The sequence below is a fragment of the Pinus tabuliformis genome, chromosome 8 (genome assembly GCF_031772625.1).
Source record: "Pinus tabuliformis cultivar Carrire ecotype Pingquan chromosome 8, CPIR1, whole genome shotgun sequence".
Taxonomy (NCBI): Eukaryota; Viridiplantae; Streptophyta; class Pinopsida; order Pinales; family Pinaceae; genus Pinus; species Pinus tabuliformis.
The window spans coordinates 184753252-184778944 of record NC_142294.1 but is presented as its reverse complement, the minus strand read 5'-3'; the positions used below and the strand labels follow the sequence as shown (position 1 = coordinate 184778944).

Below are 25693 nucleotides of genomic sequence, written 5' to 3'. Positions count from 1 at the left end.
ATCATCTATCATCTGCTACAAAAAGATCAAGATTTTAAAAATAGAAAGTATTAAAACCAGTGGAACAAAGAATCTGAAACTGCCAACTCATTGTCCTCATCCACCCATATGTCTGCCAAAATATGAATGTCAATCTGACGCATGGGGAAACACTACCAAACATAGACTATAATAACTTATTGATTATTGACTCACACCTAATCGAATTTTAAGTATACAACAACCAAACTTTGCAATTTCTATCACTGATGCCATGGACGCTTCCTTAAATATGTGTGGTATTTATTGGTTGCACTTGTATCTTCTCTTGATAGTGTGACTCTGACTAGTGCACAATAGTGCAATGGTCCTCTTACACAACTTTGGTTGTTATGTTCTAGCATATGTTCATGGATATTAGAAAAGGTGAGATCAACACTACAGAGTTCACCATTCAAAATATATAAAAGGAAAGAAGGAAAATCAGGGGGGGCATTTTTTTTGAATTAAAAAAAAACTGCATCGGGGCCCGTGGTAGTTGGCCAACAACCCAACCCAACCAGCCGTGGGGGGCAGCTGGCAAACCAACCCACAACACAGCGCACCAACGCGAGAGGGGACGCGGTTGAGGGAGACTGCTCATAGGCCATCAGCTAGAACAACGCAACCAGGGAACGATAGAAAAACCATGGGCGAGCACAATCTGGCAAAAAAATTCAGTGTAGATCAGGCCAAGAGTTGTCAACACTGTAGACAGTTGGGACAAATGGCGACAACCGGGAGTTGAGTCACGAAACTTGGGTGGCAGGATTGGGACATGATAGCTAAAGCGACCAAGTAAAGGTAGCAACTGCAATTTAGGGGCTACGTTAAACGAGCACAACGGGGCAGAGCAGAGGCTAGTCAGAGGGTGTAGGCTAACAACCGCCAAGCCGACAACATACAGAGGAGATCAGCGTCACGAGGGAATTAGCCGCTAAAATAGAGATCACAGGTAGGAACGATGGTTGCAGCTAATGACAAGAACCATTGAACCTCTACCAAGAATCCAAAAGTCATTGTAGACGTCAGCCGCATGGTGCAAGAGAACAGTGACGCACAGGACAACGGTTGAGAGTCAACACGAGATTGGCTAAGTGTGTCCATTAGTAATTTGGCAGTAGTCGAGACAAGGACAACTAGCGGCAAGAGAGTCTCACAGTCGGCAAGTAGCACAACGTGGAACAACATACTAGTTGAGTTCATTGTTAGTTAGTTTAACAAGTATGACCACTGGGCTATGTTAAGAGGATCGGTTTGATAGAGCAAGAAATTTTAGCCCCTGGAAGGAGCAAATTATTCTATTATTTGAGGAGCAGAAGTTATTTGACATCATGGAAAAGGTTGTCCCAATTCCTAAAGATCCTACTCAGTTGGCCTAATAATAAGAAGAACATGGCAACCAAGAGAATAATCCTGGAATCCATTTAAAACCATGTTATACCTCGTGTGATGAGGAATAAGTATGCCTTTGAGAGGTTGGCATCCTTAACCAAGTTATACTAGAGTATAAAACAAAACAAAAAGATGGTGTTGAAAGAGAAACTGAGAAACACCAATATGTCTAAAACTAACACAGTTGCATCATACCTAACCAGGTAACTTAGATTAGAGATGACATGGAAGCAGTGAGGGAAACTACTGATAGTAAAGAGTTGGTCAGATCAGCCTTGAGTAGCTTTCCTCCAAAATGCAGTGTCTTTATTGATGGCATCGCCACACAGGAAAATATGCCTATGAGATGATTTCATACATAAAGAGACAAGGAGACATTCCAAAATTGTTAATTTTCCCATTGTTCTATGCTATGTCCATTACTTTAGCCCAATTCATTTTTCAATAAGCAATCCTTTCAATAGCAATTAATTCTTCCAATAATTAATAGTAATTGAAGAGCATCAACAAGAGACACCAATTTTGGTCAAAGACCAGTGAAAAACCCCACAAGGGGGAAAACCCCTTTGAAAATTCTTCTTCTGTTAGATTGTCTTCAAATGTTTAACGGAGAGTACAATGAGTCAAATCCATAAACAAGAGTCAAAGTCAACGCTTTGACTTATCCAACAAACCAACCAACCAAGTTCCAATATGCCAATGATGAAAAAGTCGAATATGGTCAACTATTAAAGTTCGCAATCTGTCCAAGCCAACAACAGTCAAAGTGTGCCCTAACCAATCCACAAAGTCAATGGTCAACTCCTTCAATCAGCTCGGTCAAATCAGCAATATATGAAGCTTCAAGTGCTGGTCAAAGTCTCCCAAAACAGTGAAAGAAAGTCCAATCAAAATTGGTCAAAGGAGAGAGATTTTTTGTGGTCAAATTCTACAATTTATCCTTGTGGTCAACACAATTCAAAGTGCCCGAATTGCCTCAGTTTTTGTGCCAAAAAATGCAGCCTATAGACCTTCTCCAAGAAAAATCACAAAAAATGACACCGAAAACCCCAAGTCAACATTTGTCAAAGATCCTTGTTTCAAAAAGTCAACGCAGAGGTCAAAGATACCAAGAGAACCTCACATGTGTGAAGAGAAAGAGTTGCCTTAGACCTGTACGAACCAATCAGATTGAGAGAAAGAAGATATGTTGGGATGTGACGATGTCCAAATGAGCTTTGGGCCATTTGTACTTATATGCAACTTTAAAGGGGCAATTTGTCATTAAGCCGACCTTGGCAATTTGTGTACAAGTGGGCTTGACTTCAAAAATACACTTTTCCTTATCCAAATTCAGTGCTTCCAACGTCAAATTTGGTCCTCTCGGAAAGAGGAATCTAGTCTAATGATTGGAATTTGTCACTGAGCTGCCAAATTAACACTCCCTCTCAGCTAGGGAGAAATTCCAACTATATCATGTGATCATCGCAAATATCTCATCATCAAATCATGTTTCATCTCTGATCATCTCGACTCAACTCTATTTGTTGAATCATTCTTGAATCTAAAGAAGAAGAATCATAGGGGAGCTACAGCTACCACCCTCTATTGAGCAATAGGCGAGATACAACTTACCGAGCAAGGATCACAACCATCCCATTATGCAATCAATGGGTGAGATACCACTTGCTATAAGAGGTAGGGATCACATACATCCTATTGCCTATTGATCTTCCTAGCAATGACCCTTAAGAGTCATGTGGTAGAACACCTGCATCATAATCCAAGCTTAGGTGAGATACCAGACTTACCAAAGGTAAGGATCACACGCCCCATGAATCCTCAACCCATTGACCAGATGGGGAGGGACAATCCCAACTAGCCCTACTTGTGGGTATGATGCCAACTAGGGTATACTCTGTTAATCCTGATAGGGGAGATACTTGACTTGTCATGAAAGACAAGGATCACACACAGCCAATAGTGATAATAGGAGAGATACCCGACCTACTACAAGAGTAGGGATCACGCACACCTATTGTCTAGAGATCCCTCAAACCCAAGAGCCCTCAATGCCCCATTCCCCTTGGGAGCTCTACCAAGGGAAAAGAGTTATGCTTTATGTTCTTGATCAACAAAGCCCCTTATTTGAAGGGGGTCACATCCATCAGTCCAAATTGCTCTTTGAAGACCAAGAACTTCACTTTTAGCAAAGCCTTCGTGAGAATATTCGCTATCTGCTCGTTTGTTGATACATGATGGAGTCTCTCTGCACCATATCTCGAATGTAATGATACTTGGACTCTATATGCTTGGACTTGTCATGAAATACAAGATTCTTTGCCAATCAGATCCCACTCTTGTTATCGCAATATATCACTGTAGTGTCCAAGACCTGCTCAAACAGCGCTCCAAAGAGCTTCCTCAACCACACTGCCTCACATCTAGCCATTTTAGCGGCAATATACTCTGCCTCGGTCGTACTCAAAGCTACCAACTTTTGTTTCCTGCTCATCCAGGATATCATGGTGGATCCAAGGCTAAAACAACATCTTGAAGTGCTCAACGTTTCTTGCCCAATCAACATTGATATATCCATGAAGCTTCACATTTCCGGCAGCACATCTCTGTTGAAGTTTCTAAGTCTACAACTTAGAAACCCTCCATGCACTTTACTGATTTATTCCTACCTACTTGTTCCGTTACTTAACAAGTTATTTACAATGTAAATATTGAAAGTAAACACTAGAGCATGCTCAACATATTACAAATCATCAACTGAAGGAAACAGAAACAATCACACTAAATGACATTGTTATTTTTGGACCAATGTCCCTGAAAAACCCAATGCGGGAAACCGATGCAGCTATCTGAGGGTTTTCTTATTAAGCAATTTCAGAGTACAATCTGGGTGCCAAAACCGAGTTACCCTTAGCAGTAGTACCTCTCAGTTTGAGACAAATGTCTCGACTGAAACACCGGATAAACCCTCTAGTAGCTCCTCAGCTCCAATCTGCCCCAGAAACCCCAGCGTTAGCCTCTCTTTGGACTGCGTCAGCCTCTCCCTGCCCAACGTTGGTCCTGTGTCACCCTGAATGGCTCTGCGTCAACCTCAAGAGGCCTTGCATCAGCCTTCTGGCCCTCTATGTCAACAACGCTGGCCTCTCTGAAGCACTGCGCAACTCCTGGCTACCTCTGCGTGGCCCTGCGTGAGCCCTGGCTGCTACTGCGTCACTCTTTCTGACTCCTGCGTTGATCTCCCGGCACTATATCTGCCTCTCTGTCTCTCTATACTCAATGCCCCTCAGCTGCAACTCCGATCTCTGATTCTATCTCTCTTAGCAAACCCCGCTCTAGAGAATAGAATGACTGGTGTATTCTCCAAGTGACCCTCAAGCCTCCTCTTATACTTTTCTCATTGACATATCAACGGCTGAGATTAAGTCCCTAATTGACGGCTAAGATTAGATCTGGCTTGATCCATGTCTTTTGGGCCATTCTAACACAGTTTCATGTTAATTCACATTAATATTTTAATTTGCCTAAGTTTAGACTTAGGGACTCCATTAAAAATATTGATTATTTTAATATCTCCTAAACTGTTTAGAATCTGCCCAAACCCTTTCTGGGTAGTGGAGATCTCATGTGCCCTAACCTCTCCACCAAATTTCGTGGCTAGAACACATCCGATGCCACCCCAAATCAACACTCCCTCTTTGTGAGCAATGTGCTCTAGTAATACTCCTCACTGAGTATCACCCTGATCATCCGGCATCAGTCCCTGTGTTGATGCTAGGCCTGCTGCCCACCATTCTCTGCACTGTTGTATCATGTACTGCTGCCCATGGTTCTGCCACTGCCACTACTGCATCTGTACGACAGCTCCCTCTGCATCCGTGTTCTTGTTGGTCCTTTCTCCCAACACTGCAACTCCTCTCATCAAGCTGCCTCGTGTTGCCCACTGTTGCATTGCAACTCAGTTTACTGAGAAGTAACTAATCTCCCAACTCTGACCTCTTTGTTGGGCTAGAGACCCTCCTGATGCTGAAGCTCCCTCTGCCGCTGACAAGTGCTCCCTCTCTGACCTCTGCGTTGCTGCAACAACTCCCTACATCTCGCACCGTTGCACACCTCTTTGTGCCATCCTGCACTAGTGCAACACTCCCGTGCCTCTCGCATTGTTGCAACCTGCTAGCCTCGCGTTGTCTTGGGACTCCTGCACTGTAGCTCTCTCTGCTGCTCCATCTGCATCCATCTCTAACCACATCAGCCAATCCTGCCACTCCTCTTCGAGGCTCCCGTAGCAAGGTCTAATCCAATAGGTTGGGTACCTCGAGGATCCTGCCCCTCATCGCATGTAGTCCACCTAAATGTAGTTCGATGTCTCCCCACTTCTTCTGAAGTGACACATAAGCACTCATGGTACACAGGACAGACAGGACCCTGGCCTTCCAGATGACAAAGTTGGATGCCTCATCCAACCTATCCCGATCCCTCAACCCATTCATGGCCATCTCTCTACTCTTCTTGTCGACTCCTCCGAGTCTCTCTACTTCCCGCCTAGAAGTTCTCTGTTCAACTCCTGCTGAGTCAACTTCCCGTCTAGAAGTTCTCTGTTCGACTCCTGCTGAGTCTACTTCCCGCCTGGAAGTTCTCTGTTCGTCTCTTGTTGAGTCTACTTCCCGCCCGGAAGTTCTCGGTTCAACTCCTCCTGAGTCTCTCTACTTCCCGTCTAGAATTTCTCTTCTGGACTCCCTCTGAGTCTCGATTTCCCAACTGGAAATCCTTCTGCGAACGTCGAGATGCCCCCTACTTTGATCGTATGTGCAACCGCACTACTGATCCGGATTTCTCAACTAGAAACCCTCAGTAGCAACTCCCTCCTCCTTGGCCTTGCCCTGTCAGGTACTGTTATGACTACAATACCCCACCAACTCCACTCTGCAACTTTCCCACAGCCTCCTAAACCCCAGCAACCTAAAGGTGAGAGCTCCTAGGCTCTATGCAATCCCAGCACCAGCAACTCGGCCTCCTCAGTCAATTGCGTCACAGCCCTCTGGCCCTCTGCGTGAGCCTCCCTTTGCCTCCCTTAGCCTCTGCGTTGCCTCTTCCTAGCTCACCCTTGATGACGCAAGCACTACGTCACCCTTCCCTTGTTGTTGCTCTGCTAGGAACAGCTTCTGTCACTCGAGACAGCTATTTTCTGTTGCTATTGCTCCGCTCGGCTGATGTCCTCAGTTCTCCTGTGATCTGCAACCACGCTTTGATACCATGTTGAAGTTTCTAAGTCTACCAGTTAGAAACCCTCCATGCACTTTACTGATTTATTCCTACCTACTTGTTCCGTTACTTAACAAGTTATTTACAATGTAAATACTGAAAATAAACACTAGTGCATGCTCAACATATTACAGATCATCAACTGAAGGAAACAGAAACAATCACACCAAATGACACCGTTATTTTTGGACCAATGTCCCCGGAAAAACCCAATGCGGGAAAATCAGTGCAGCTATCTGAGGGTTTTCTTATTAAGCAATTTCAGAGTACAATCTAGGTGCCAAATCCGGCTTACCCAACAGAGAATGCCCTTGGCAGTAGTACCTCTCAATTTGAGACAAATGTCCCAACTGAAACCCTGAATAAACCCTCCGGCAGCTCCTCAACTCCAATCTGCCCCAAAAACCCCAGTGTCAGCCTCTCTCTGGACTGCATCAGCCTCTCTCTGCCCAGCACTAGCCCTGCGTCGCCCTGAATGGGTCTACGTTAGCCTCAGGGGGCCCTACGTCAGCCTTCTAACCCTCTGCGTCAGCAACGTTGGCCTCTATGAAGCACTGCGCGGCTCTTGGCTACCCCTGCGTGAGCCTTGGCTGCTATTGTGTCACTCTTTCTGGCTCCTGCGCGGCTCTTGGCTACCCCTGCGTGAGCCTTGGCTGCTATTGTGTCACTCTTTCTGGCTCCTGCGCTGATCTCCCGGCACTATTTTTGCCCCTCTCTCTATACTCAATGCCCCTCAGCTGCAACTCCAATCACTAATTCTATCTCTCTTAGCAAACCCCACTCTAGATAATTGAATGATTGATCATCTGGTGTATTCTCCAAGTGATCCTCAAGCCTCCTCTTATACTTTTATCGTTGAAATATCAATGGCCGAGATTAAGTCCCTAATCGACAACTAAGATTAGATCTGGCTTGATCCATGTCTTTTGGACCATTCTAACACAGTTTCATATTAATTCACATTAATATTTTAATTTCCCTAGTGTTTAGACTTAGGGACTCCATTACAAATATTAATTATTTTAATATCTCTTGAACTGTTTAGAATCTGCCCAAACCCTTTCTGGGTATTGGAGATCTCATGTGCCCTAACCCCTCCACCAAATTCCGTGGCTAGAGCACATTCGATGCTACCCCAAATCAACAATCTCAAACCAAGGGTAATCATCCCATGCAAATATCTCAGAATATGTTTGGCAGTAACCCAATGTACATGAAGAGGCTCAGTCATGAATTGACTTAAAGTGTCTATGGATTCGCCAAATTGGGTCCTATAGCTTCCCCACATAGCTTCTTGAAATTCATTTCCATCGATGTGGCCAGGGACTTGCATTCTACCATTCCAAATCTCTCCAACAACTTCACATGTTTTCCTTGTAAAAGGAAAATCTCATTAGGCCTTTGCCACACCTCAAGGCCTAGAAAGTAGTGCATGAGCCCAGGGTCCTTCATCTCAAATTCAAAGGCCAGCTCGCTCTTACACTCGAACATTAGAGGCTCATTACCTGTCAAGAATAGGTCATCAACATATAAAACCAAAATCAAAGGCATACCTTGGACCACCTTGAAGTAGAGGTCGAGATAGATGTTGCTTCTCGTGAATCCAAGCTTCACCAGGTAACTATCTATACGGGCATAGTAAGCTCTGTGGCTCGCTTTAGATCATATAATGCTTTCTTCAACCTGCAGACATGAGTCTTCCGATCTTGTACTTCGAAATTGTTCAACATATACTTCTTCTTGTAGTATGCCATGAAGGAACGTTGTCTTCGCATCCATCTGGTGAAGAGACCATCCTTGACTTACAGTAAGGGCAATTATTGAATGAATGGTGGTATATCGGGCCACAAGAGTAAAGATGTCATCATAATCTTGTCCCTCTTTTTGTGAGAATCCTCTTGCCACGAACCTCGCCTTATTTTTTGCAATGCTTGTATCAGCTCCATGCTTGATCTTGAATAGTCATTTCAAAGTCACAAAAGATTTTCCTTAAGGTCTCGACACAACATCCCACACGTCATTCTTCATAATGGATTCATTCTCTTATGCCATAGAATCTTCCAAACCTGTTCTTTCACGGCTTCTTCAAAGGTGGGAGGCTCAGCTTGAACCACATTACTCATCGTTATAACACATCCCTCGTACCTGCATGGCTTCTTGCTTTCTCTAAAGGTTCCACGGGCAGCAGCATGTCTTTCAGCGTCTTGTATTGCGTCACGAAGCCAAAGTGGCCTCTTCCTAGCAAGGGGATCACATGGAGGAGGATCCAAGGGGTCCATGGGATCATCAACAATGTCCTTCTCAGATTCAAGTATAGAAAGACCTTCTAGAATATCCATATCATCATTTTTCTTCTCAAGAGGCAGAGGTGGAGGAAGGTCCCAAATATTCATCAAATGATACATCCCTGCTAATCTCAACCTTCCTTTGACCAAGAATATATATTCTAAATGCTTTAGAATTTTCACAATACCCAACAAACGTACCTTATCTTTCAGTGACTTCCAGCTTGTTTGTTTTGGTCTTTCGACACATGGAAATATACTGGGTAGCCAAATACCCTGAGATGCCCAATGTCAAGCTTGACACCTATGAATACTTCTTCGAGAGTTCTATTGTCCAATGCATGATGAGGGACTCTATTTTGAACATATATCGTTGTATTTGTTGTTTCACTCGAAAGGAACTTCAGCCGCTTTCGATCATGGAGCATAGTTCCGGTAGCTTCCACAATAGACTTGTTCTTTCTCTCAACCACTCCATTTTGTTCGGGATTATAGGGCACAATAGTCTCCTTCTTGATACCTTCCTTCTTGCAAAAGTCTATGAACTCATTTGAAATGTACTCTCCACTGTTGTCAAACCTGAAGACCTTAATTTTATTCCCTATTTGATTTTCGATCAAAGCCTTGAAGTCCTTGAACATATCAAAGGCCTCATCCTTATGCTTCAAGTAATATATCCATGTCTTCCTGGAGAAATCATCGATGAAAGTTATGTAGTAGAGATGGCCACCAAGAGAATGCACGGGCATTGGTCCACATAGGTCAGAATGAATGAGTTGGAGGATGTCATTAGTCTTATTCTTGCTAGAGGGGAATGGTCCCCTTGTCTTCTTCCCACTGGCACACCCTGGACATACTCCATCATGTCGATCTTGAACATCAAGGGTCCTAGAGGCCAACTTCCTCAATTTTGGAAGAGCTTCATAATGTAGATGTGCCAATCTTCGGTGCCATAGCTCGCTTTGATGATTAGTGTCATGGACCATTGCCAGTAGAGGTCTTCCAGTGACTCTATAGAGTCCTTCCACTCTAGATCCCAATGTAAAGGCATCTTTCATTCGAGATTCCTTCGACTAGGTGAGAACTTTTCCTTTGATGAAGGCTACTCTCATTCCTTTGTCTTCCAAGGCAAAAATAGATACCAGGTTCTTCTTTAGTTCTGTAACATACATCACTTCATGAAGAATAACAAATTCCCCAGAGTTCAAATCAAATTTGACAGATCCAAAGCCCTTTATAGGATATTCAGTATTGTCTCCAAGAATAATCTTCAAACTTGTCTCCCTCTCAACCAGATTTGAGAGGACCTCCTTATATCTGGAGAAGTGTAGAGAGGCCCCACTATCTCCTAGCAAACTATCGTATGAATCCGAAGGAAAAGAGTTAGAAAGGGGATTTCTTGACTTCTTTTGAGGACGGTGGTCTTCTTCACGATCATTTGGAGCATCTCTTCTTCTTCTTTCATTTCTTCCATTTCGATCATTCCTTTGATGATCTCTCCCTCTTCGATTATTGAACCTGCTATTGTTGCTTCGAGTGTTGTATCTTGGAGCATTGTTCTTCTCAGGGCAATCTCGAGCATAGTGACCTTTCTTATGACAATTGTAGCATTCAATGTGCAACAATTCCTTTTCCCTTCCATTCCTTCTATTAGAGGTTTGGGGAGCAAGCTTCCTTGACGAACCTCCCTTTCCTTTCCTTTTCTTGTCATGAGCAACAAAAGCAGAAGGCTCTCCTTCTTCATGCTTTTGAATCCTACCTCTTGAAATCATCCTGGATTCTTCTTGAGTGCATTTTCCAACAAGCTCATCAAATGACGGGAAATTGTTGTTATTGCTTATGGTGGTAATGAAGGTTTCCCAGATAGGAGGGAGACCTCTAAGGCTTACCAACACCAACTCCCTATCAGGAACAGTTTCCCCAACTCTTTGTAATTGATCTCTAAGACAAGATATCCTCATGATATAGGATTGCACAGATTTTCCTTTATTCATTTTCATATCTTTGAGTTGATCTTTCAAGGAGATGATTTCATTCAAATTGTTGACCTCATACATGTCGGCTAGCTTATCATACATATCCTTGGATTTTTCATGTTTCCAACAGAGATGAGTAAATGATCTTGCAAACCATCAACAATATTTATTTGCTTTTAACTCACCTTTCTTGTACTTGTTCTTAGCAACAGCGGGAAATTTTCCGAGGGCTTAGGAACTTTTCCTTACATGTACTCCAAGACATTATTGTCATCCAATATGATTTCCAACCTAGTCTTCCAAGTAGCAAAATTTGATGAGCCTCCCAGCCTCTCAGCTTCCTTGAAGTATGAGGCAGTCATCTTGACCTGCTCAAATAGATTCCTTCAACTTTTCCAAAGATTATTGCTCTAGCTCTTGTCTCCTTTGCGCTTGTCCTTCACCTTAGCTCGGATACCATGTTAATTTTTCCATTGTCCTATGCTATGTCAATTACTTTAGCCCAATTCAATTCTTCAATAAGAAATCCTTTCAATAACAATTAATTCTTCCAATAATCAATAGTAACTGAAGATAGAACAATAAATGCAATGACAATAAGAGACAATCAAGAGCATCAACAAGAGGCACCAATTTTGGTCAAAGACTAGGGAAAAACCCCACAAGGGGGAAGCCCTTTGAAAATTATTTTCTATTAGATTCTCTTCAAATGTTCAGCAAAGAGTACAATGAGTCAAATCCATAAACAAGAGTCAAAGTCAAGGCTTTGAATTATCCAACAAATCAACCAACCAAGATCCAATATGCCAATGATGAAAAAGCCAAATCTAGTCAACTGTCAAAGTCTCAATCTGTCCAAGTCAACAACAGTCAAAGTGTGCCCTAACTAGTCCACAAAGTCAACGGTTAACTCCTTCAATCGGCTCGGTCAAATCAGCAATAAATGCAGCCTCAAGTGCTAGTCAAAGTCAACCCAAAATAATCAAAGAAATCCCAGTCAAACTTGGTCAAAGGAGATATTTTATGTTGTCAAAGTTTGCAATTTATCCATGTAGTCAATACAAGTCAAAGTTCCCAATTTGCCTCAATTTTGTGCCAAAAGATGCGGCCTTGAGTAGCAGACCTATGAGAAAAATCGCAAAAAATGATGCCAAAAACCCCAAGCCAATGCTAGTCAGAGATTTATGTTTCAAAAAGTCAATGCAAAAGTCAAAGATGCCAAGAGACCCTCGCACGTGTGAAGAGAAAGAGTTGCCTTAGACCTATACTAACCAATCAAATTGAGAGAGAATATATGTTGTGATGTGATGATGTCCGAATGAGCTTGAGGTCACTTGTATTTATATGCAACTTTGGAGGGGCAATTTGTGCTTAAGCCAATCTTGACAATTTGTGTCCCAGTGGGCTTGACTTCCAAAATACACTTTTCCTTGTCCAAATCCAGTGCTTCCAAGGTCAATTTTAGTCCTCTCAGAAACAAGAATCTAGTCCAATGATTGGAATCTGTCACTAAGCCACCAAATTAACAAAACCTACAGGCCAACATGACGATAAGGATGATGAGAAGAATTTTGCTCTCACTATAAAGAGCAGAAGTAAAGTAAAGGGAAGTGGGGGATATGCTTTCGTGAAGGACATGAACAAAGTGAAGTGTTTTGTGTGTCACAAGATTGGTCACTATGCGAGCTAGTGTCCATACAAGAAGAAGAAAAAGGAATATCAAGTGACTGCATCAACATCAATTGATATTGATGACTTTGTGGAGAAATTTGAGAAGGAATTTTCTCTAGTTTCCCATGTTCTTGACAGTAATACTATTCTATATGACGACAGTGGGTTATGGCTAGTGGGCAGTGAAGTATCTAGTCACATGACAAGGATGAGGTCGGTGTTCCACAGTATTTCAGATACAGGCTCAAACTACAGTTTGTTTAGTGGGACTAATACCATGCATGCAATGAAGGGGTTGGATGTGTCAGATTCCAGCTAGAGTCAGGAGGATTTAAGGAGGTGACAAGGATGTTATTTGTTCCAGGGTTGATGGTACACATGCTCTCAGTATTAGCGTTGCGGGATGTTGGATATAGTTTTGTTCTGAGATGCTCATATATTTAGAGGGAGCAACCTTGGATGCAATCGTAGTGCTTGGCATCAGATAGGGGTAGTCATACAAGTTGTTGGGACACCCTCTAGGTATATCTGAGTGGATCTTGGATACAAGGATAATGTTAGTTGCTGAGAGGGAGTAGGTGGCAACAAAGAGTGATTCTTCAGGTACTGCCAAGAGCCTTGGTTGGTATGATATGACATTGTTAGACGCTCAGGAGCAAGATCCTAGGAGCTTGGTTGGAAGGAACAACTTTTCAGATCAATTTCTGAAGCAGGTAACAAGGAAGTCTTCTTGTTCAGTGGGAGAAGTTAGAGTAGTAGATAACGCGGTGGTGTTGGAGATAGATCCAGGTGGAGGAGGTTCTTCCAAAAGCACCTCCCTCGCTAAGAGAGAGAGTTGAGTTTTGTAGCTCGGAAAGTACTTCTAGTTTTTTGTCTTGACTAAAAGAACCTTGATTTGCCTCTTTAGGAGCTTGCATGTGACATACAGAGTTTGCAAGTGAGTTGCACGCATGCGAATGTGTTGCATGTGACATGCATGAGATTAGCATGTAAAGCAAGCTAAATTATGACTTGTACTTGAGTTAAAAGTAAAGAAAGCTAAAGATAGGATAGTTAACTCAAGAAAAGTCATGTATATTCAGTTAACTTGATGAGCTAATTTTGGCTATCAATCTTAGCTTAGGAAAGTTATAAATTTAGCCTAAAGTGAGGTGCTAAGACACAACATCAGCACAAGATTGAGAGAGGTTGGTGATCAGTTTTGTAATTTGTATTTTCTTAGTTGGGCCATTATCCTAGGACAGAAGCCCAAGTAAGTTTTGTGATTAATTTATTAATGAAGAATTGTTGATTGGGTAGAAATATGTTTATGTGTGATTCAAATCGAGTAATTTTGATTCCACTAAATATTTTTGGTTAGGAACTTAGTCGTGTATTCGTTAAATTAATAATTGTTGGGAATCGATCACCAAGTGTTGGGTTCATCAAATTCTAACAGGCCAAGCCCACCATATTCATCTTCACAAGAAGTATAAGAATGCGATTTCTACTTAGGAGAACAATCCAAACTCAAGTGAAGCTTCATCAAATTTATGGCAATGCCCTCGGGCCTCTTACATCACATTGTAGACACCTTTTGCAACTAGGTGAAGCTCATGAGTTCTCTAATCCTAAATCCCTAACCCTAATCTCCAAAGTGATTAATGGCTGAGATTAGATCTCGCCTCACTTGAGATCAACGATTGAGATTAAAACATAATCACTAAAGTAAATACTTTACTTTTCCTAAGTTTATTTAGCTCAATAGCCAACATAATTAATGATGTGCTTTTCCTAAGTTAGAAATAAATTACAAAAGCAACTTAATCCTTGACCAAGTATCCTAAAGAGACTTTGGGCAACTTCTGCATGACTTCACACTTAGGCCTATTCAGAAGTACCTACTCGAGCTACAAACATCAACGTAGTTGATTATGTCATGGTTAACAAAAGTTTCCTACCCATTGCTCACCATCTCTTAGCATTTGTTATCCCTTTATCCTATGACACCTTCCTTTCTTTTTCCCTCAAAACCAATCCCTTACCTCCACCCATCTCTCCCTAGTTAGGACCACCTCAAACCACTATCCTCTTTGATAAAGGGGGGCTTCTCATCTGACATCCTCTAGATGCTCCCCTTTGACTCCCATTGTTCATCACTTGAGTTAGTCTCCACCAAGTATGATTACCTCTCCTCAATTATTTGGGAAGAAACCCTCAAGTCTTACCCTTATCTCACTCAATCCCCCCTCCCTGAAGTAGGCTATCTGCCTACAAACCAGTGGTATGATAAGGAGAGTAATACCCGGCATAACAAGTTCAAGTTTCCTTTAATCACAATCACTCTACAAATTTGGCCCTCAAGTACTCATATCATCGCTACCTCCACCATAATAAATGCCTCTTCATCTCGCATAAGATAGCGAATTTGGTGCTTCCCTTCACCACTCTCCCAAAATGAAGCAACCCTTTCAATAACCAATCCCCCAAACCTCAATTTGATCCCCATGTTTCTCCATACTTTTAATATCTATTAGCAGTTTATTTGTCTTATAAATCATTATTCCACAAATAGCGATAAATTCACTATTGCATTCTTCACAATAAAAAACGTTGTGGAATATAAAAACTGGAACTAAGAAAATATGCACACACACAAAAATATAACACCATTGTTTTTGGACAATTGTCTTTGGAAAAACCCTAAAGGCAAAACCAATGCAACATATGAGGGTTTTATTATTATCTTCAGCAATTCAACAGTACAATAATATGCCTGCCAATCTGGCAAGGCTCCGACAATCTCTACTAGCAAAATAATCTGGAAGACACCCTTGTATCCCTCTGCAACTGATCTGGCCTCTCGTAGCCTACTTGCAATCTCCCTAGCCACTTGCACTCATAGTTTTAAAAATCAGGTTCCAAACCAGAACCAGTCAAACTGAGACTGGTTAGATCTCAATGAACCGGTTTTAAAAAACACACGAAATAATTGTTTTTTATTGAAAAAAAACTATTTTTATGATTTAAAACCATGATTCCAAACTAATAAACACAAAATATGCGAATTTTGCTCATATATATACCATGTAAAGGTGAATATATCAAAATAGCACCAAGTGCAATACATATCAGCAACAAAATATATAATTAATGAGGCTCTAAATGGCCTCTAGAGTTCAAAAACAAAGCCTACAAACTATGGGGTCACTGGCCTACTACAAATCTACATATGTGATATTAGTGATCAACATTACCACTTGAAACTTCTCATCATGATCAAACTCAGTTGGTTGAGTCTCGACTCCCAAACTTTGCAATTGCTTGAGTCACAAACTTCTCTATTGGTTCAGTGACTTGAGTCTCAAACTTCCGAAGGTATTCTGCCCTAATATGGCCTATTACTTCATCTGGTGCTCCACATGGCTTACATGGCCTCCTATCCTAGCCACGTGTTGCTTGAACCTGTTAATACCCCCTCCTGCCATAGATTTTTGGCAATATTTGCATATTATTTTGCCATCAATCATATCACAATGAGCCCATGTAGTATCCTTGGCTTTTGGAGGCATGATGACTACTACTTAGCTCAAACTCTTTGTTGTTCCACTACTCCAGCAAAAAATCAACACTCTCCAAGATCAAACTCACAGAAACTCCAAATGAGAGGGGTAAGCTACTTTTAAAGGCTTGAAGAGGGAGTTTTTGGAGGGAAACAACCCTTATTTTCCCTCCAAACCAGCTTGGAACCTTCCTAAACTGTGTTATGGGGGTCCTCTACGGCCTTGGCAGTGAATCGGTCGGTTTGACCATAAACTGGTCAGTTTCGTCCTAAACCAGCCCGTGAGCACCAATTCATGTGATTTTTGGTCAAGGAGGTGGGTAAAACCCCGTTTGACCCGGTCAGCTAATGAACCGGCCAGTTTGACCGATTTTCGATTCAAGCCGGCTGGTTTTTAAAACACTGCTTGCACTACATCCCTGAAAAGCACACTACCTAGCTAAATAAATTTGTACAACCTTGGAATCACCTCCAGGTAAGTCAGCTAGCCTCCCTCTACCTCTAAAACCAATTCGCTCTACCTCCGGGACACTATTCCGACAACAGGCAACTAAAACATGGCTCTTACGGCAACTCGCACTAGTAAATCTGGCTAACTCACACTATTGTATACAGCCTCCTCTGCAAATGAATTCGACCTCCTCTTTCCTATCTCTCAGATACTAGAAAATGTCGAGGAAGATTCCTACAAACTCCTGCTCTCAATCTTTGTTGATCCCTCTGCTCTGATGCTTCCCTAGCTTCAACTGCACCCTTGTTGAATACTTGCAACTAAGTAGTCGAACTGCTCACAATACAACTAATTCAATGCCTCCTCCAAGCCCTTCAACCTACCTCTTATAATCTCCCATTGGAGTCTCAATGGCCACAATTACATCTCAACCGATAGCTAAGATCAATTTGACTTCATCAGTAGAAGCCTTTAGAGAAAAATTGAACTTCCTTGATGAATTGCCTTTAATTAACCACTTTCCGAAAGTTAGACTTAGGAAATATTTTAATTATGGCTAATTAAGTTATTAAGGTATCTCCAAGTCTTTTCTCGCGAAACCTTTTTGGGTTTTGGAGATCTTGTGTTCCTTAGCCTCTTAGACATCATCTGAGACTAGAACGCATGTTTGTTGCTACTAAACTCAAAAACTAACACTCCCTCTTAGTGAGGAAGGAGTTCTTCACTGTACCCATTTGTTCTTTGAAGTTGATGAATTTTTCCCTCAATAGGGCCTTCATGAGTATATCACCTACTTGTTGGTTTGTGGGAACATTTTGTAGTTGAATTGATCCACACTACTGGTGTCCGACATTAGTGATACTCCCTTCCTTCAAATCTTCAAGCTGATCTGACTCCCTGTCACTGGAAATCACTGTGAAAAAACTATTTGGTTGTCACTGTCCACCATGATACTACGCATGCTTTGACCTCACATTGTTGATGCCTTTGTGCTAAAGTCATCACTGCACTTATGTGCATTGATCTGCGAGACTCGAGGGATCAAGCTTTCATAGAGCTACTCCCTCTAAGTCTCTAAGTCTCAAACTCTCACAAATCTACTACGTCACGGCAATTGGCTCTGCAACTGTCCCTTGAGTCTCTGACTACGCCACCCTAGCCTTGCACTATCTCTCAAGTATCTAATTGCGCCTTACTGACACCTTGATCCTCTTGTTACTTTACTATTGTGGGCTCCCGTTGCAAAGGTATTGATCCATGTGAGGAATACACAGCAACCGGATCTGATTTGCTTATCAAGCCTTCTATGGCTAGATCTAGACCTCTTGTTGCTCCTCCCTCAGATCCTACCAGATCTCACATACTGGAGTATCATACTCCTCCATATGAGGATAATGCTACAAACATAGCGAACTCATCCTCCAACCTAGAGGACAAGTCATCAATCTATGTTGAAGTTGTTGTTTGCTTCCCCTTCTTATCCTTTTTCCTCTACGGACATTGGGTCACATAGTGACCAAACGCACCACATCCAAAGCACTTGATCTTCAACAGGTCCTTTTTCTTCTTTTCTCCTTTTGAGTCTTGTCCCTAACTTGGACCCTTATTCACTTTTCCTTTCCCTGCAAGAGCTACGTTCTCCTCCTCTAACTTCGATCCCTTGCCAATGCTGTTAGTAGTACCCTTCACAAGACTGAGCCTCAACTCCTCCTGAGTGAATTCACTCCATAGGCGCTCCCAACTAGGAAGTGTATCTTGCCCAGAAATCACTTGGACGCATGTGCACCACTCCTTGGTAAACATATTGACTGTTGTGCGCACCAACTCACAATCTGATGGTTTCTCTCCAACCATTGCAAGTTCATCTCTGACACACTAAATCCTAGTGAGAGGTGGGATGTAATGTTCTTGCCCTTATGCATCTTGACCGTCCTCAGCTTCTCCTTGAGATTCATTTTTTGATTCTCAGACAAATACTGGTACAGCTTCACAATGGCATCCCACATGTCTTTTGTTGTTGTCTTCTCTAAAATATGCGGGGCGATATGATCCTGAACTCCATCTAAAACCATCCTCTTGGCTTTGGCCATATCCTTCTTGTACTCATGGTACTGGATAGGATTTGTTGGCTCGGCAACAATTGTTGTCACAAACTCCTTTAGACCATGCTCATCCAAAAGGAATTGCATCATGGCCTTCCAAATGCCAAAGTTAGAGGCATTTTCCAACCTGTCTTGATCTCTAAGTCTTGTTGCAGTCATCTCTACGAAACTCAAAAGACTGAAGAAATTTACCTCACTTCCCCGACTGATCAATCCACTAGAAACCCTCAATCCCTTTTGCAAAAGTTCACTCAGCCTTCTCTAGCAAATCGCAATTCCTGCTTGCAACTTGCACTAGCAACTAAGAATGCTCAGATCTACTACTAAGTAACTCGCACGGCCTCCAAAGACCCTCTTTGGCAATCACTCTGCCTTTAGCAGCCCTCTGAAGCTACTCGCTCTACTCCAGATATCCTTCTCCGACTCTGGCACACAAATTGCAGCCTCTGCAACTCGCACTGGCTAGACTGGCAATACCAACAAGCAATTCGTGCTAACTTCTCGGCCCTCATTTTGCAAATAAATCAACTTTCTTTGTCTTTGAGAATACTGGAGAAATGAAACCCTCGTGTGCTTTTCTCTTCCTTGCCCTGCATTGATCTGCATCTGCAAAACCTTTTGCTACAAAACCACTGCGCTAGATTTGCACTGTGACTCACTAATCTGCTCACCAAAAACCTTTTTCGACAATCTCCATTGCCTACTGCTACTGCTCTGAGGAAAATCTAACTTTTCCTCTGGACTAGACTAGACTGGAAATCAATTTCTTGTCTCCCTACAATTCACACTGCCTATCTAACCTGCGTGGATCTGGTTTATTGTGCTTCAGATCTACCTCTGAATTGCACAATCCTCATTGCCCTCACTCTAGAGCATCTAATCTGATCTTTGTCACTCTAATTCCATGTGAAAATTCCTTAAATGCAATAACTGGATATTTATCTTCTAACTATTAGTAGTTTATTTGTCTTCTGAATTATTATTCGACAAATACTGATAAATTCACTATTGCATTCTTTACAATAAAAAACGTTGTTGGAATATAAAAACTGGAACTAAGAAAATACGCACACACAAAAGTATAACACTGTTGTTTTCTGGAAAATTGTCCCTCGAAAAACCCCGAAGGGAAAACCTGTGCAACAGAGGAGGGTTTTATTATTATCTTCAACAATTCAAGAGTATAATAATATGCTTGCTATCTTGCAAGGCTCTGGCAGTCTCTACTGGCAAAATAATCTATAAGACACCCTCGTCTCCCTCTACAACTGATCTAGCCTCTCCTAGCTTGCTCGCGCTCTCCCTGGCCCCAAAATCATGTCCAAGAAAGTCGTCTAGCCTCCCTTTGCCTCTGAAACCAATTCACTTTGCATCCAGACATTGATCCGCCAACAGGAAACTAAAACGTGTCTTTTTTGGCAACTCGCACTGTTGTATACAGCCTCCTTTGCAGATGAATTCAGCCTCCTCTTTCCCGTCTCCTAGACACTAGAAAATGTTGAGGGAAATTCCTCCAAACTTCTGCTCTCAAATCTTTGTTGGTCCCTTTGCGTTGATGCTTCCCTAGCTTCAATTGCGCCCTTGCTAAATACCTACAACTGGGTGGTCGAACTACTCACAATACAATTGATTTGATTTCTCCAAGCCCTTCGACCTGCATTTCGAGTCTCAACTGCCATGATTAAATCCCAACTGATGGCTAAGATCAATTTGACCTCATCAATAGAAGCCTCTAGAGCAAAAACAAACTTCCTTAATTAATTGCCTTTAATTAACTGCTTTTCCTAACTTAGACTTGGGAAATATTTTAATTATGGCTAATTAAGTTAATTAAAGTGTCTCCAAGTCTTTTCTTGCGAAACTTTTTCTGGGTTTTGGAGATCTTGTGTTCCTTAGCCTCTTAGACATCATTTGAGACTAGAACACTTGTCCATTGCTACCAAACTCAAAAACTAACATATGATATGTCTATGTAACCTTCGACCCAAGTCACTTCACCCATCCCCCCAACCCCCAAACAACTAAACCCCCAACAACCCCTACTACTTATTCTCTTACCAAGATATCTAGGAAGAAGTCAAATTTATGAACATAAACAAAGCAACAAATGAAGAGGGATTTCAAGCTAAGTTCTTCAATCATGAGCTTCATCCACTTGACTCTTACACTGGCGACCTGTTTAATCATGTTGTCAACATAGACTTACCACCAACTCGGTCTCAAACTCTCACCATACCAGCCAACCTATTCACAAACCAAGCATCCAATGTAGATCCTAATAATTATAGGGTGATTATGGTTGTTCATACATTCTCGAAGTTATATGCTACTATCCTCCATTTTATCCACTCAAACTCAGACTTGGAATGACTTAGACAGATCTGATTTCAATGACTTAGTTTCCACTAAAACGAAAAAATATATATATTTTAAATATTCCAAACCATTAGAGACAAAATATGCAGAGACTGCTCATCAATATACCATGCAAGAGTGAATCACCATTAAAACATAGGTGATTTGCTCCTTCCATGCACTGAAGTTTACAAACCCCTTCCAACCTGTCTCCATACCTTAGACTTGATGATGCTATATTGCCAGATCGACTTTAGCCACAAAACCCTTGCTGCAAAATAAAAATTCTACTACAGTAAAACCATTGTTATATCTTATCTCCCCCACAGAGTTTCTATCGCTCTGATACCATGTTAAATTCTTTTACATCGGATATAATTTGTTTTACTTCAACAATTTATGAAAACCCATAAAATATTTATCTCAAATATTTCTGAAATTGTTGGTGAAATAAATACACTAGTATATTAACTCAGAAAACAAAATGCAACAAAAACAAAATGGAGAGATCAATCTCACTACAACCACAAATTTGTACACCCAATACAATCTTCTTTCATATTAAATTTCTCAAGAAAATTTGGGTCTAGACCCACGGAAAATACATGAAAAAAATACAACTGTTGGGAACCTAGACAATATGCCCCACTGGGAAAATTGGCCTCAAGGAACTTGGCCCCTAGAAATCAACCCTTATAAAGAAACTCGGCCCTGGAGAATTAGACCTATCTCACCATCAAATCAGCCCCCTTTCTTCTCACCTCGTACAGCCCCTACGCACTTGAGAAAATCAGCCTCTCTGGATATTTCGGCCTCCCTCTTTCCTAAACTTGGTCTCTCTGAATTTCTCCTAAAATTCCTTGTTGCACTTCTCCTCACTTCTCTTTAGTCTAGTCAAGCCTCTTGCTCTAGAGAAAATGGATTTCTCAACAATTGTGTGTCTTCTATTGGAATTTGATTGTTATTGATGTCAACCCAAGCAACAGCCATAAGAAGCCCACCTTTGATGAAGAAAATGACAGGAAAGATCAGTGTTTTTGGGCTCAAAACCATCTTCATTTGATTCTCCTCGTCATGTTGATTCCAACGATAAGTGGCATGCCTCATAACTCCTCATGATTGAGGGGATATGCATCATCAAAGTTGGAGCCCCATTCTCTGGTTAAAAATCCCCAAAAGGAGATGCTGAAGGCAGCTTGATGTTAGTTAATTAAACGGCATTTATTCTCAAAAGGTGATTACTTTGTGCTTGCAAAGGAGGGTTCTGTCAAAGATATATTAATTAAGAAATTGGAATTCATGTCGGTCTCCAAGGGTAAATTTCTTTGGCTACAAAAATTTTAAAATTTTAAAGTTTGGAGGATCGGCTCCATACCTCTTGAGCTGAGAAAATTTGTACTCATAAATTAAATTAGAAATGCATTCGGTGGTTTTTCTCCCAAGAGGGTTTCCACCTAAAAATATGTGGTGCACTGCTCTTGTGATGTGTAGATGATAAATGTTTGATCTTGCGCTAAATGTTCTGAAATTTAATTATTAACTCATTGAAGTGAAACACCGATTCACCCCCCCAGTATTTCCAATATCTTCACCTCTCCCTTGGGTTTATTTTATAATATCATTCAGCTAAAATCCCTAACTCTAATCTCCTAAGTGATCAATGTTAAGATTAAATCTTAAGCCTCACTTGAGATCAATGATTTAGATCATATCTAAGTCACGTAAACAATTTTAGTATTTATCCTTAGAACTTTGGCCTAAAAGTCCACAATAATTAACTAAATTAATTAATGTACTTTTCCTAAGTTAACCTTCAAAAAGAAATCATAAAATCACTTACAACACCAAGCAAGCACCTAAACAGACAATCAAATATCTTCTACATGCTAAGACACCAAGCCAATGTAGAAGACCTCCCGAGGCTACAAAATCAACACTCTCTCCTAACAAGGAAGGGATTCTCTACCGCCCCCAACTTATCCCCGTAGAACGCAAGCTTTCTCTTCACTAGAGGCTTGGTGAGAATATCTGCTACCTACTCCTCTGTGGAGATGTACTGCAATCTCACAGCACCTCTCTAGACCATGTCTCTGATGAAGTGGTATATGATCTCTATGTGATCGGACCTATCATGAGACACTGGATTCTTAAAGAGCTTAATGCAATTTTGTTTGTCATAGTTAATCACAATGACCCCCATCTCAAGACCAGATAATCTTGTGAGCATCTTGCAAAGCCATGTGGCCTCACAACTCATCAGACTTGCAACCATGTACTTGGCCTCTACTGAGTTAAGTGCCACTAAGTGTTAACTTAACTAATGTATGACCCCAAGTCAAACGTTAGTTAAGTTAAAAAAAAACTTTCCTGTGGAACCGTCTGGCCCTGTCCTAGAATCAGCAGCGAACTGTGGCAGAACCATGTTGAATCTTTGTTGGAACCACGGTTCAGGCCAACAAAACCATGCATGAAACCATCGTGGTTCTGTTTTTCCAAGAACTGTGAAAAAAGGGTGTAACCGTGGTTCCTATTTTCAGAATCACAGTTCCGCCCACAGATCCATCCGGGGTGCAAATCCACCTCCTGAACCAGGGGGCAGTGGCTGCAATTCTATACTGAGTTCCAGGCTTGTTTTCTGATAGCCAGTTCCTCAATCAGTTGTAATTTTCTTTTCTGTATATACTAATAGAATCTTACCTAACTTACAAAAAATAATGAAATTATATAAATATATAATGCAAGTATATTAATAATTTGATAACTATATACATCAATTAATATAGTTTCTCATATGCATCCATGCTGCCTTGCAATTCTATCTTCCAATGATACACAATGAATATATACTTCAAATACATATATAGTATAATGCATAATATGCTATATACATATAATTACCATGCATTGCTCCATCTATGTTGTAAGTTTCATAATATATATATATATATATATATATATATATATATATATTCTCACATAGGAATGCCATTGGCAAAACCATGGGTTATCAAAACATGGAGCTCAACAACTGTCAATGGCAAATTGACTATTTTATCTCAATTTATTTTTATTTGTATTTTTTATTTTTATGTAATTTGACCGTGTCAAAATGTTTACATAGTAGGACAGGACGGGACATTACAACATCTCTTCCATACTAAGTTGATGAGCGCCTCTTGACACAAAGAGACTATTGCATATGTCTATTCTGAGGGAGAAACCATATATGTATATCAATACCCATTAGACTTTCCTAAACAAAGTAAAGCACCAACTCCATGTTCAACAAGTTCCTTCTATAGTATTCTTAGAGCTTTCTATAAACATGCATTTGATTCGTCATGTATACATCTAGAACAGAAGTGCCACCTTGAGTTAGTTAAAATAAACATTTAAAACGTGCATCTAGTCTAACTATAAGCAAACAAAATCCAGATTACTTTACACCATCAGCATAGATAGTTGCACTATTAAAAAACACAATGATGGCTTAAAACACATAAATGTTTATCTCTACTTTAAGCAAGACTGATATTTGACAGGCCAAACAAACATCAAACCAAAACAAGACTTTTTTCTCCAGTTTCAATAGAAACAAAATGTACGTACTTGTGCTCTGATTCATCCTGCATGAATGCATGCAACGCTTCCACGGCAAGGGAAAATGAAAGAAACAAAAGAAATAGCTGCCTACACACATGCCCAAATCAAATACAAGAATTTAAGTGTCAGTTCTACTAAATAAAGCCCTCAGATTTATACCTAAGCAGTAAGCATGAATCCATCTTGTTATGCACTCAGTCCCTTTTCAAAAGCTTAAAACATTTCCAAAGTTATAATTAAAGTCATAATCTGTGTTCTGTTCCATTTTTGATATCCAGTATTGAGACTTGAATGCACCATGTCAGAATAATGAGGAAGCTCAGACGGTCATTCCATGCCTAGGTCATTCTCATGGAAGGGACTCTAAATATGCCAAAATTCTGGACCTGTATTGACATACCAAAGAACTAATTGCTTACAGCATTGATCAGCATGAAAACTAAGAATGCTGTCATGATGCAGGAAGGAGATGTGGGGGACAAAGCTGACACTGAGGATGAAGGGGGAGGAGACAAGCAGCCTGAGAGATCCAGTACAACTTAAGTGGACCGACCAGTTTAAGATCACACGTTTCCTCCTAGAAGGCCACAGGTTCGAATATGGAGAGAGGTAAGGTGTGCACATATACATAGACTTAAGCAGTGAATCTCTGGGTGCGGGAGGGGTGGGTGGGTCGGTGGGCGACCCTTCAAACAAACAAGGGGGGCTCATGCATCAATATGGAGTCTGACTAAGCCGTGACCTGAAAATTATATTATTAATATTATTATATTACTTTAAAAACTTCTAGACAGTGCTATGAAACTCATTGTGTTTGACCTGGACACGCAGGAAAAACCTGGCAGAGCCAACAAAATGGTCCGAGTTAATCCAAAATCAACTGAAACTTGTGGCAGACAAGTCTCACTCAACTGCTGCAAGTTTTGACTGGCAAACACTTGCTGGTCAGCTGAACTTTGCCCAATTCTGAGTCAAATGCTAACTCTCTAACCTCTCTGAGTTTTTCCCTGGGACAAGTTTTGTAACACTTCTAGGAG

The 25693-nt window shown here is 41.2% G+C and overlaps 1 protein-coding gene across 1 annotated transcript in view; it reads right to left on the bottom strand.

Moving 5' to 3' along the window:
* LOC149234755 (Cation efflux family protein) overlaps positions 1-25693 on the bottom strand; it is a 106422-nt gene that overhangs the window by 67378 nt on the left and 13351 nt on the right. The window contains exon 5 of the mRNA XM_089371923.1: positions 24663-24739. Within this exon, the coding sequence (XP_089228049.1) occupies positions 24663-24739 (77 nt within the window). The remainder of the gene's footprint in view (positions 1-24662; positions 24740-25693) is intronic.